The sequence below is a fragment of the Tetrao urogallus genome (genome assembly GCF_951394365.1).
Source record: "Tetrao urogallus genome assembly, chromosome: 2".
Taxonomy (NCBI): domain Eukaryota; kingdom Metazoa; phylum Chordata; class Aves; order Galliformes; family Phasianidae; genus Tetrao; species Tetrao urogallus.
The window spans coordinates 59,958,803-59,973,530 of record NC_136814.1 but is presented as its reverse complement, the minus strand read 5'-3'; the positions used below and the strand labels follow the sequence as shown (position 1 = coordinate 59,973,530).

Here is a 14,728-nt window from a genome sequence, read left to right as displayed (position 1 = left end):
AACTATTTTGTGTTTCCCATTATCATCAGATTGCCATAAAAATTATCAAATTCCATAAAAGGCTGATACTAAGATACATTGTATTGTATTTTTTTTTGTGGTTTGACTGAATAAAATTAAGCAAAGACTAGAATCTAACTTCATTGTAGAAATACCTGGTTCTTTCAAAAAAAACAAAACAAAACAAAACACAACAAAACAACACTTAAGATAATTAAGAAAGCTTAAGAGCAAAAAAATTCAAATACCAAGCAATAATAAATATTTGTCTTGAAAAATGAGAGCATGGGAAAAGCTGATTGTATTTTTTTAAATCCCCCAGACTGATTAGGGGGGGATCTGTGCATCTAAACAAGAGAACTAAACAAGAAATATACACTGTAGACTTCACTTAGAGGATGATTAAGATCTGCTCAAGTAAAAGTGAGAGCTGCCACAGACTGTACTATGGGGACTAAAACAGTTTTAAACATTACATCTCATCTTCACACGTTCCCCAAATACACAAGTCATAAAAATCTAAAATTGTACAGTATTCAATAATAATTATTGTTACCTTTAGAAGGTGCTTTTTTTTCATGCTTTTCTGGCTTTTCAGATTTCTCTCTGTGGATCACTAAAAATAAGTAAGAGCAATATTAACTGATGTTAAAAAAGAGAAGTTTTGCAAATGGATGAGAAAAAGAAGAGGATTAAGAACAATCTAGGCACCATGACCAGAAAGACTAAATCAGCTGCAGCTGTCTGCTGATGGTGTCAAAACATACAACCAGAATTGTCAAAGATTCATGTAGTACCTTTGAGGTTTGTCATTGGCTGGGAGAAGAAGGGACTTTTTAGCACAACTGTAATCCAATGACAGAAAGTAGCCAGGGGTTGTGCATATTTTTGTTTATTATTTTTTTTGGTAATGGTATACTTTGGTTCTTTCTTATTTTAGAGCTTTCTTGGTTATTACTTTGTTGGGTATTTCTTTCTGAAGGACTTTCTGATCTCCACATAATAACTAACAGTTTTTTCAGCCATGAATGATTGAACACTATAATTAATTACAAATCTAATTGCAGTGGCATTATAACTAATGCTCTTTGGGGCTTCTTGTTTGCTTTTAATTTCCACTTCACAAATTGAAATAAAGTACACTAAAGTGACAAGTTTTCTGGTTAAAATACACCTGATTGTGCAGTAGTCATTTAGTGGTGCATATTTTGAAATATTTTCCACTGTGGGATCTGACTTTATAATTTTTTGTTAGTTTATCTTTATACAGTAACCTATTCACAGGTGCCCAGAACTGATATCTATACATGTTCTTATTCACTGACAAACCCTACAAGGACCAGATGTGTGAAAACATTCAGCTAGTTGTTTGACTTTGGCATATGAGTTTATACTGAGAACACAGAAATGTATGCGTGAGCATTGTTATTTATCTTCCAGGCTTGTGACGATGTTTCACATGAAACTTAGAATTCTTGAAGATAAAATAAATACTAGATATCATTTTTTTTTTGCAAGTAAATGCTTAAAATATCAGTTCTGGTCATTTCAATGACTATGAAATAGGTCTAGTCAGTACTGTAATTAAAATATTTGTTTATTGCTATTTTCTTGTTTGTGTATTTATTCCCCGCATGGCTTGCTTCATTACATTTGTTTACGTTCTCTCTTTTGATGTTAGAGATTTTTCCTGGATTACCATATTTTCTTAGTAACCATATGTACTGTGAATGCTGGAAATACTCAGAGATTACTGAGAAATTATAGTAAACCAGAGTATAAAATATATCATCTCTAAAAAAAAAAAAAGAAAAAAAAACAACCAACAATACACACACACACAAAAAGAAAAAAACAAGACAAAGAAACCAACCTAAGTAAAACAGAAAAAGCAAACAAAAAACATGCATGAGGTATGCAACATTCTTGTCAGTACATATGTTTGCAAACCCTTACACAACTTCATGATTTCTACTAAAAGTTCTATCATATTTTTTCCATTTGCAAAGATACATGTAAAGAAGTGAAGTAGAAAATTATTCCTGGGTTACCACAAAATATGAATCCTAACATTAAATCTTTACCTGTATGCCTCTCCCTTTTTTCAGGTTTTTCTGATCTGTCTTTGTGTGTCACTAGAAAAGAAGAAAAGTTTTCATATAAAATGTTGAACAAGAAACTTAAGAATAAAAATTATTCCAAGTTAAGTCATTTGAGATGAAATGACAAGTTGTGTTGTTAATGTGTTATCCTATGCATATCTGCACAGCACACACCATACACGGTTATTATTAGGCAACAGTAGCTAAGTCACTGCTTCCAAATCATAGTTACATTCCCCAACTGTTTTCTACAGTATGAACAACTTTTGCAACTGTCTGTTCCTGAAGACTGTTTTTCAGAAAGCTGTCAAGGACAAAGACAGAGCTCATAGTAAATGCTGCTCCCTGCACTAGAAGCAGTACATCATATGGACCCCTCCATTTTCTGTCAGGCAAAGTCTCATAAAACTCTGGAATCAATCTTGGAGCATTAGAGTGCCACATGCACAAATGGCACTTCTGTCACATGCCAGCTGGCTTGGGATGGATAACTAGCAATGGATATGGATAGCTAGTAATAGATATGGATAGCTAGTAACACTAGCTGAGATCACCTGCTGACAAACGATGATCCCAAAGCCATAATTAGCTGCCCAGTATGTGCAAAGACAAAACTAACTTTTTGACAGTGGAAACTGCATTGTGATATTCAGTCAATCACGTAATATTTCCCACTCACCTTTCTTAGAATTTCAAACAGCAATTTTCAAGACAATGGAAAATAAGCATGAGGATTTAAGAGCACTTCAGAAAAATCAGCCATGAAACTGCAGGCTGGTTTTAATTATATCTCCTGTGGGGATTTTATCCCACTCAAGTAAAATTCTTTGGCCAAACATGAGCAAATAAGGAAGATCTTTAACAGTAGCTTGAATTTCATATGTGACTGGAAAAAAAAGAAGAGCAGGGAACACTCGCTCTCATGTTTTTTTAGCAGTACAGTGATGGAATACCTCAGAGTGAGTTCCTGACATACCTGACTGAGTCATTTTTAAGGGCAGCTATTTATTCTCTGTGTCATTAGATAACTTTTCTTTTTCTCTTTAAACTAAGGAGAAATTAATTAGAAATTAGACTAGGATGCTGTTTACTATCTCCATATGCTAATCTTGAAAAGAGAATGTATGAAAAGTAGAAAAATATGGGGATTCAGTGAAAATTTTGTGTTCCTCCAGGCGTTCTAAAAAAAAAAAAGAGCCTTAGAAAGACACATATCTACAGTCATAATTTTAATATAAAATGTACCAACTAGACCAATCTTCCTTATTATAGCAAATGCAGAATATTTCTATCCACAGTAGCATTATTGGAGTAATTGTAGCAATAGTTCACTAGATAGAACTAAGAAATCATAAAAATTGGGAGAAGCTTTAAAAATCCTTATTCTTCTTCATTTGCTCAGGTTCTATGAACATTTTTCCCTGCCCTTAGAAATATTTTAAAACATTAAATTCTTCTCATTCAAAGGAAATAAAAGCATTTCTCTTTTTCTCCAAAAAAATAAAATAAATAAATAAATAAAAAATATATAGAAGTCAATGGCACATTCATGTTGTAATATGAGACATGATAGTTTTTGATCTGTCATTTTGCCAAATAGAAAAAATGTTCTTTCGTTACAACTATTCCATTTTCTAGTAATAAATATTCACTCTAATAAACACCTGAAGTTATGTGCCTGTCATTAATCTCTAGTTAGACTTTCTAACTCTTGAAATTTGAATTATTTATATAAAATGGAAAAGCTCCAATTGGAGACGACTAGAGAGATCTAGTCAAGCACAAATTTTAGAAAGTACATATTCACTTTTGTTGTGGGAGTTGTCTTCTTTTTCTGAAATAAATTAGCAGTGGCTAGATCTTATTAGTCTTTCCATATTTTGGATGATTCTTTATGGCCATACACCTATTTGCTCTTCTAAAATGAGTTTTTTCCTCCAGTCTGACACTTCATTAATCAAGGTTTTATGTAAAAGTCATGTTCACAGAAGCCTTGTAGTGTTTTGACAAGTAGGCAGGTTTCGACAAAATACTGGCTATTCACTAACAGCAAATCAACACATTTTCTCTAATGCTCTCCCTTTATTACCGCCAAAACGAGTTTGGGGAAAAAAAATTATTAAAGGAAGTCCTCATGTTGTGTTTATGTTGTGATTTAGGCACTATATTTTGCTCAGAATTATGCCTAAAGAAAAATATTTTTCTTGGATTTATTCAATAAGAATAAAAGGCACCTGTTTATGCTTTGGGCATATTTTACATAAGTAAATAATACAGTAAAAACTTATTAATTTATGAATATAATTTTAGATTTTCTGCAGAGTGCTGAATCCAAAGTGTCTTTAAAATCCTCATTCTCTTTCCACCAGGCTTTTACAGAACCTTCTCCACTCTTAAACACAATTGGGATTTACAGAAAGGCCTAGGGGTCAACAAATCTGGCAGTTTTGAGACTTTGATAAAAAGAAAAAAAGATCAAGTGTTAAATACATACCTTTCAGATGTTCCTTCCTTTCATTTCTTTCTTGTTTTTGAGGCTTTTCTCTGTGAATTACTAGAAATATAAAAACAGAAAATTAAATGGTAAATCTGTAGTCTCCTGGTATTATGCACGCATTTTATTCTGCAAAAGCAATTGAAGAAAATTTTTGTAAAAACAAAAAATGAATTTTATCTCTGAGTAACAGACACTGGATCTTGTATAGATCTTCTCAGTGTCAATATTTTATTCCAGGAGCAAGAGAAATGCTTTGTCTTTGAGTAAGTCTTCAGATTTTGGATCACGATTTGGCAACAAATATAATTATTCAGCAACTTTCAGATTTGTTTTAATTCCATTACATAAGCACAGTGGCTCTAAGATTTCTGATGGAGGAAATTATTTTCAGTTCTTGACAGAAATGCTTTCTATTATTATCAATAAATGGCTAGCATACTGCTTTCCATGCTCTCTTTATTTTTAGATGTTACTTCAGCCACAAGATGGATTAATAGGAATACATCTCTTTTAATAAAAAAGTAATTTCAGAAGGAACAGCTGTTGAAAGCAATCAGGTACACATCCAGCTAGAAGCAGGCAAATTTGTATCCTTATGGACTCTACTGACCATTTAACTTTTGGACCACGTTTATGGACAAGGCTGTAACACACAACAATTCAGATAAATATATTCCTTGTCAAACTCCACTTTTGAAAGACTAGAGCTTTTGCCAGTTTCAGTGGGGAATTATTTTCTTTGCAATACTTAAGATTTTGTACTCAAGTAAACCACAGAAAACATAACCCTGGTTAGAAGACAACTGTGAGTTTTATACACAAACATAGTAATATTTTTGCATACACTCTTTTCACCGTTTTGGCAGCAAATGTAATTTAATAGGGGTGCAAACATATTTTTTCTTGGTTAAATATTTCCTCATTAAAATATAGGTTCATGTCTTTAGGAAAAATCATTCCAAATTTCACTAATTTCATCATGTCTTTGCATGTGTTTGCTTTATTGAAATACATTTCCTGTCATAATAGGTAAATAATTGCTGATAACAATTAGCAGTACAGTAGAAACAAACTACAAGGAAATTTTTCAAAGCCTTTAAGGAATGTGGACAGCTAATTTACACTAAAAACCAGGCTGTGAAGAACACAGCAGCAATATGCTACTGCATGAAGGACAGGATGACTCATTCAATTACTTTAGGACTTCTAATACCATACCAAAGAAAAACACTTTTTCCTTATATCCAGAAGGCCTTAGGCTGTGAATTTTTGCAGAAATTGTAGCATGCTGTTACATCTTATATCTATACTAGCAAGTGAAACCACTGTGCAAAATACTTCAAGCCAGCATGTTGCCAATTTTGGATGGGACAGGTAAAAAATTTTGAAAAATCTCTGTCAATGGTATTTGGTAGTTAAATGTGAACTTTTGATTCCCTCTCCAAATGCTTTTATATTTATATTTTATATAAATATATAAATATTTTATATAAATATATATTATATAGCTTTTATATTCAAATTTGCATATAATCCTGGAACCTCGTCATAAGCAACACTTCATCACGTACACATCTTTTCCAGATTTATTTACCTGGATATATACTTTCTTTTTTGCAAATGGCTTAACATACACCATTTCTCGAGCCCTCAAAGATTAAATGGAAGAATTATGTTAGGATTAGAAATAAGCCAAGTTGGCCATATGGTGAAGTTTCTGAGAAACAAACTAGAGTTAATAAAATATTTTTGTATATATAACAAACATGACAAACTATATAAAACCATTTTTAAATCAGTTAAGTCAGGCACTCTTCAGCTGAAAAATGCTGAATCTAGAGCGGCCCATTCTACTTTAATTCAGTATTTTATTTGGTTTATGTCACACTTTGCAATTGAAATATCACATATTTTGTTTTTCTTAATAGGATACTGGATTCACCTGGAAAACAAAAAATAAGAATGAAATATGTCTTTGTAATAAATGTCTATGCTGAAATTTTCGCGCAACTTAAATAAATTTGCTTGGACTTCCTTGCAAATATAAAAAATAAAAACTAACAAACAAATAAAAAAAAACCCAAACACATAAGCTCAGAATGGACTGGTATTAGCACTGAAAAAAATACAATGCCCCAACATAGTGCTCACTAACCTAGATTTTGGAAATTGCTGACACATTTTTACATGAGTTTGAATGAAAATTCAGCCTGAGGCGAAAAGCCAAGCAAAATTTATCCTCAGTGACTGAAGTATGGTAAATTTATAAATAAACTAAAATAGGAGCTTATAATGGAAAATTTTACAGCAATTTAACAATGTATTCTCAGTTTAATCACATAAGAATCTTGCTATTTATTTCACTCAAAATTTAAAACAAGAAGTGTAGCATATATGTGGGTTTTCCAAATTTAAATCATCTAACATTATATTTGATTTAGCACCAAATGGAAAACATAGTAAAGGGAAATTAGATTGTTTTTCTTAATTAGAATGTCTGAGAACGTATTGGATAACATCTCTGACCTCAGAAAAAATAAGTGCAAAAAGAAGAGATGAGGAGGAACTGATTCCACATTTAAGCTAAGTAAAATAAGTAAAAATAGTTTCCAGCTGAGTAAGTCTTTGTCCACTGCTTAGTATAAGGCTAAAAGTGATGAGTGGAATGAGCACAAAGTGGAGATTGCTTGTTCCAGCTAACTAAGTGCTTGTCCGCAGAGTAGCACTCACAAAAGTTAAAATAAATGGGCTCATACAATGAAGTTACAATGCATTAGTCAGAGAGTATTAAATCTCTGTGTAGATGCTTTCATTCAGAAGCCAAGTAACCTTAGATGGCTCTAACATTATCCTTTTTGAAGAAATCCTCAATTTAAAGTTAGGTTTAATTGCAGCACTCAGAGGTTGTTATCATCATCTGAACTGAGGTTCAGTTTTACCAGCTACTGATGCTGATAAAATACTTGCATTGTGAGTTTTACCCCAAGCTGCTCTCAACCTATATATAGAGAGGTGTCCCTGCCTATATCAGGGTGATTGGAACTAGATAATCTTAAAGGTCCCTTCCAATCCAAGCCATTCTATGATTCTGTGAAATGTAAAAATAATATTTTCAAGACCAGATTGGAGAGAGCTTTAGGCAACCTTGTCTAGTGAAGTGTTTCCATGCCTACCACAGGGAGGTTGGAGCTAGATGTTTATATGGGGCTGCTGAATCACGGCCTGAACCTCTGATTGATCACCTGAGGTGAGCAATGAGTCAGCCATGGAAGCACAGGGGAAGGCAATTCACCTGTGCTGCAGGAAGAGGTGGAGCCTGGTTGCACATCTCTTAGACCCATTTAAGAACTGACTGCCAGGGGGAAGGATCTCTTCTGGAGATCTACTCCACGGGAGTTTATTATGTGAGTCCAGAATAGGGTGAGTGTCCTCTATTCCTTACTCTAGTGTCATAATTGCATCAGACATACTCCTGGATATACTATACCATCTGTATATTCATTGATTGGGCCTGGTTATTGAAGGACATTTTCATCCCAAAATATTCTGTGATTCTATGAAATATTAGAAACAAAAAAAAATTGTCCTGTGTTTCAGTACAGCATATAATTAAAACAGCATTATAAGATCGCAAAAAGAGACTTAACTGATGACATGTCAGTGTCTTTCTTTCTGCAATCTTATAATGTTTTTGTGATTATCTTCGCCACAGTAACATTCCTCCATGTAAAGCAAAGCATTTCTCTATAGACAGTGCTGTACACAACAGTCTGTTTTGGTCAAGGCTGCAGTTTCATCTGTATTTCTAGAATACAAGTTTTGAAAAGTCCCTAACTAGAATCCTTTGCTAATGGATCTGAGTTAGTTATTACTCAGCTAACCTAGTGGCATCCTAAAAAAATCATTTCCATACTACATGATTTATTAAGTACTTGGGAAGAGATTCTAGGCACTACACACGACCCTGATTAGCACAGAGCTGAAAAGTTACCACTAGAGTTGTAAAATACTATAAAAACCTATGAAGAAAATATATGTATATAAAGGATATAACTGTGTAAGGGAGAGTGTATGTATATGCACATTACTTTTAATGAGACTCCCATTGCTTTCTCTTGCCATTACTGAGCACAGCATTGGTACATGAGAGAGAGAGATGCTCATCAAATTTTATTTGGCCTACACTTACTGAGGAGGTTTCATTACGCAAAAAATCTGCACGTATCCCAGGAAACGTATTTGTTTATCTGACCTCTGAAAACCAGTTGAAGCTAGCTCCTTTATAGATTTTTTGAAAGTGCCGGTTAGAGGACACTCTAAAAAAGTAGGTTCTTATAGCGGAGATTTTTCTTATCTTTCATACACACCTTGCTCACTCTTAACTATGTCTAACTTGGGTGGCACCCACCGGTCTATAAATATACTTTCTTTCTTGCCCAATGCACGAAAGGTATTTTGCACCAGAGAAACTCTATCTTCTTGCACTTTTGCTATAAAAACAGTCCTGGATAGATTCAGACAAGATAATTTTATTATGAATTTGAGTTTGCAATATAACCCCACAAATTTAAAATGACACTATTTGTTAATGCCAAGGCATAAATGAAGTTCTCATTATTTACAGTCTGTGCCAATTAATCTCTGGATTATTTTATAATAGGATAATTATAACACATGCAGTTGGCAAAGACAGCATATATTACATACATGTATGTAGGTAAATAGACAAAGAATTACCTTTCGGTGTTGTTCGTTTTTCATATCTCTCTGTTTTCTCTTTATGAATTTCTGAAAACAATGCAATGCAGAAATTAATCATGACTATTAAAGTAATTTTAACACAAGAAAATATCAGATGAATTATTTGAATAAAAATAGCGAATTGGTCAAATATTATAACACGGTTATGACTTTATAATCTGCATATTCTTAATTATATACAATAAAATTTGTTTATCAGTGTATATATCATTTTTCATTTATATATGCCTATATATACATTCATGTACAAGATATGTAGACAAGAATCACAAAAGTAAATTACTTTAATAATCATTCTGATTTAAATTGAGCAGCAGTAGCGCTTTTAAAGTCAAGAACATGTTGTGCTCATCAGCAACAGCTATATAATAACATATGTTGGTTATGAATCAGAAAAAAAACATGCTTTTATTCAGCATTTTTCTCTATGTATCTCTAGTTGCTTGCCAGGATTAGTATTTTGTATTTTACAAATTAATTTTCAAAGGTAAAGTTAATTCAAAAGTAATGTTTTCACTGCATGTTCCAGGTTTTTAAAGCTCAGATTCTCAGTCGGTAACTTCAACTCATGACAAAAGATGGACTCAATGCTGTACATAAATTTACAAACGCATCTAAAAGTTGCTGGGTTAGGGATCAGAGTTTCTGAGAATGACTCATTTTAAGCATGCTGTATACTAAAGCACATTTCATAAATACCTTAGCTAAGATCTGCCTTGTTAGAAGAAAAAGTAGTATAGTATTTATATGTCCTTGCTATGTGACCCTTTATAAATAAAATTTCTCACGTGACATTGATACTGTTCTTACTGCTATATAACTTCGTAGTTATTTTTTCTACAGTCCTTTTTGTGCCAAAACCACAATAATACAGAAAATGAAAAATGTGAAATTTAGGAAAAGCAAACCAGAATTAAATCAAGATTTCATGATGCTGTTTGCTTTCAGTGGTAGAAATTTAAAGGACATTTGTTAGAAGTGCCAAATACATTCATAATATTAAACAGAGCATCTAGTTTATAGCAATATACATATTTTCCTGCAGTGGAAAACTGGTATAAAATACTGGACCAAACAGATCTTTGACAAAATCACATATAACTCTCACCAGAGTCCATTACTTCCTTTTTTCAAGGGTGAGATTTGATCTTTAGATTCTAAATAACTTGTGTTCTGGCCTTCAAAGTAAAACAACAGATTAAAAGCTGCACATATTACATCTCAACTCTAAGCAGTTACTCTAATATTTGTTAAAGAGAATAGAAATGTTCTATTTATCCCACTAGTTATTTGCTCCAGTTGTAACAGAACATACACTGTCAAAGAGATATAGTAGCAAATGGTATTTTCTCTTTTCAATATTGATTTGTGCATTATAAATAAATACAGAATGTTTTTATTGAATGGTGTAAGTCATCTAAAATAAAGATTTTGCTTTGTTCACAAGAAACATAACTATGCTACAAAATCAGGCTATGTAGCCATCAGAAAGGATAGTATTTCATGGAGGTAAATGATAACAAAGGAAAAAATATGTATTAGTGTTAGCTGCCTATGTATGGCAGCATAACTAAGCTAATTATATGATGTCAATGAGCCAAAAGGACTTTTGTTCTATTTTTGTCTTGTACTTTGCAGTTTGGGTGTGTAGTTCATTTTTTGTTCTACAAACCTCAAATGTGGTGATTAGGAAAAAATCATCTTATATTGATTTACAGTACTTCAGCTGAGCTTGGATTATTTTTCTTCACACAAATATATGAGGATAATTTTTCCATCTACTGAGAGAATCCTATTGCTGGATTTTCAAACATTTCCCTCTTGTTCTGCTTAAAAGGATACTTAAACTGGTTTCTGTAACATGATCATAGAAATAGTGCAAGATAGATTATTTGCAGCTACATGATTCCTCCCTGATTCTGAGCATATCTGAGAAATTCTCCATGCGACTGCTCCAGATTACCTTCCTTACAATGCATTTAAGAAAGTTCAGTTACTTCCTTTGCACAACAATATATATATAGGAGTCATATCTCAGCCATCCCAAAGGTCATTCTACATAAAGATATGATTGTGGCTCACAAAGTGACAAATCACATTCTACAGAGACTAATATAAAAATCATAGAATCCTTAGAATTGGAAGCGACCTCTGAAGGCCATCTAGTCCAGCTCCCCTGCAATGTAACAGGGGCATCCAAGCTGAGTGTTATGGTTGACACACTGGAGGGAAGGGAAGCCATTGAGGCTTCCCAGAGGGATCTGGATCTCTGGAGTTGGAGAAGTGGACCCATGAGAACTTAACGAGGTTCAACAAGGCCAAGTGTAAGGTACTGTGCTTGGGGTTGGGGCAATCCCAGGTATTGATACAAACTGGGGGAAGATCTCCTTGAGAGTACCCCTGCTGAAATGGACTTGGGCATCCTGGTAGACAAGTAGCTGGACATAAGCCAGGAATGTGCACTTGCAGCCCAGAAAGCCAACTATATTCTGGGCTGCATTAAAAGAGGAGCGGACAGTAGGACTTGATCCTTGGAAGGGTTCATTCACAATCTCTCTCAGCAACCTGTTCCCCTGTCTCACCACCCTCACTATAAAAAAATAATAAATGTCTTCTTTATCTCCAATCTAAGTCTACTGTCTTTCAGTTCAAAGCCATTTACCCTTGACCTATCCTTACATGACTCAAGATGACTCAACTTCACTGGGTTCCCATTACCTTTAATGTATTTCTCTATAAAAAAAAAAAAAAAAAAAAAAAAAAAGAGAAAGAAAAAGAAATCCTTTTCTTGAAAAAAAAATATGTATAAATAGGTATTTTTTAAAAAAAGGTTTTAAAACTTTGTGATTTTAGCAATTTTCTTTTTTCTTACTTTTGTCTGCGAAATATATATGAAACAATGATTGTAGAGGTGGCCATCTAAATCAGCTTCATATTTTGTCAGTAATTAATTTTACTGACATAAGCACTGCAGTAATGCATATAAAGTGATACTTGCTAGAGAGCAACAGTGATAATTTCACCTAATTTTCTGCTACAGTTAGGATTCCATATATTGCACAAAACTCTATAGAAATTCCTTGAAGTGATCTTCATAGTGCATAAGTTTGTATATGTATTTTTATGTATTACAAAATATGCCATCATTAAGATCTCTTCACAAACTTCCCATTATACTTAGAACTGTCATAAAATGCAATAGCCTGAAAGACATCAGTTCTAATGCATTACAATATAAATTTTCCCAGCACAAGTAAATCTAGTTTCAATATATGCTGATCTTGATTAATCTACAAGAAAAGAAGTAGAGACTGTTAGCTAACTCTGAAAGATTTAAAATAAATAAACACATTAGATTATTCTACTGATGTTTTTCTCTGATCAGTTTTATACTGCCTCATCCTTTAAGACAAAGAGCTTTAATTTTCTAGTAATCATATCATATCTTATTGCTGAGTTGACAAAGTGGCTACAATATTATAGAAGACGTACATGACCAGTTTAAAGTATGCAATTTATTTCTATCAATGTGACCCATTGTTAATAAATCCTAAATATTATTAATTCATTTTTAGAAAAATGACAGAATCAAGTAGCAGCAAGGATAATCTTCATCACCACGGCAACCATCCTGATTATGAGATGACAGCACGGTTTATTACATTATTGGAAAGGAGTATGTATTTCAAAGCTGTATTTTATTGTTTTCTTTTTTATTTATCAGACAGATGTGAAAATTGTCTTTCCCTTTTTTTGTTTCTTAGATTTTGAATGGATAAGTACTTTATTTTTTTAAATATGGGTATTGATTGACACTAGTTTCTCTAGACCTTGAGTGCTGTGTGGATATATAGAACATAGATGTTCTTTTTGTTTTAAATAACTTCTAGAAGGGAAACTAGTAGACCTCTTACTGACTAAAGATGCTTAATGGAGATATTTTAGCAGGCCAATATACCCAGAACAGGCTCTCAAAATCTTCTGAGGATCTGTATTGCAGGCAGCTTTACTGAAAATCCCTGTTGAAAATGTAATTTTGACATTATCTTCCCCCACCCCTCACCAAGCTAATTTCTACTATCAACAATTTGCAGTGTCTAAAAACAACCTGGCACTGGCTATGTACTGTGAAGCCCCAGATACGGGAAAATCTGGGTTGGAAAAAAGAATGCAGTTCTCTGATGCAGGATGGGCTCAGCGATCTGTGAATTTACTAGAGCATGACTGAAGAAGCACCACCGCAGCATGGCTTAGCACAAAGAGATTCTTATGTTTCTGTCAACACAATTCCCTTCTTCATCAGCTTTTGTCTGCTCTCCTGTTGCTGACTTTGTATTTTGCTAGTTACTTTGTGAGTTTGGTTTGTTGTTGTCGTTGTTGTTGTTGTTGTTTTGCTTTGTTTTTCTTGTTTTAAGGTATATGTCACCTGTAAGATGGAAAATGAGCTGGAGGAGCAGTCTAGGAGCAGTCTTACCAAGGCCAATTTGCTTCTCACAGCTTTTCTGGTTAACAGGGGCTGAGGCTTATAGGTGCTGCCATAATACAATACTATAAGAACAGCCTAAAATAAAAGAATAAAACTATAAAATAAAATAATAATGCTATATATTATACTATGTTAAAAAGAGAAAATAACAAAAGTCAAAGTGTCAATGGCAAAAGAGCCAAAGTGAGGAAGAAATGAATTATTTTTCCTACTGGAAAACACAAGACAGATTCACTCAATGTAACTCGGGAAGTCAGCAAAAGCACTGGGAATTTAACTCTGATGTTTGTCATTTAATATTATGTTCTGATGTTTAAGTAATCCTTTTTATACTTAAATACTGTAGTAAACATGGAAATTAGGTTCAGCAACTTTACTGCTTAAAAGTATAGTTGAACTGATGGAATTTCATTTGAAATGGCAATACTCTTTTTTTTCTTTTTTCCTAAGGAAATTTTACCAGTTGGTTTTCTTTTTCATTTTCACTCACAGGAAACACAGAAATATGTACCTCTAGTGCTTTGACACTTTTTTTATTGAAGTATGAAAAGGAGAATGAGTCCTACTGATAGTTCTGATGTACCAGAGGTTAATAATTTGCTTTTGAGAAGTCAAAACCCTTGCATCTATTGCCAGCAATTTAATGGGACTATATCCATGCTAGTTCATCAAGACTAATTAGTAGAAGGCAGCTGATTATCCTGAAGAGATGATGGAAACTGATACTGAGGGCAAGACAAGAGTGAGTGGTGTTAAGAGCCTTAGAAGATGAGAGGAATGTCATTTCTAATGTTTCTTGATGCTGTCTGTATGAAGAATTATAGTCAACTCTCCTGCTGCTGGTATCCTCAGGAGGAATTTGCAATTGTGCAGCTGATGTCT

General features: G+C 33.4%; 1 protein-coding gene across 1 annotated transcript in view; it reads right to left on the bottom strand.

Annotated features, from left to right (window-relative positions):
* The window catches only part of TRDN (triadin), a gene marked incomplete at both ends in the record, with an annotated part of 195,594 nt that overhangs the window by 131,606 nt on the left and 49,260 nt on the right, over positions 1-14,728 (bottom strand). The window contains 5 exons of the mRNA XM_079550350.1: positions 557-616; positions 2,085-2,135; positions 4,597-4,651; positions 8,806-8,915; positions 9,337-9,387. Of these exons, the coding sequence (XP_079406476.1) occupies positions 557-616; positions 2,085-2,135; positions 4,597-4,651; positions 8,806-8,915; positions 9,337-9,387 (327 nt within the window). The remainder of the gene's footprint in view (positions 1-556; positions 617-2,084; positions 2,136-4,596; positions 4,652-8,805; positions 8,916-9,336; positions 9,388-14,728) is intronic.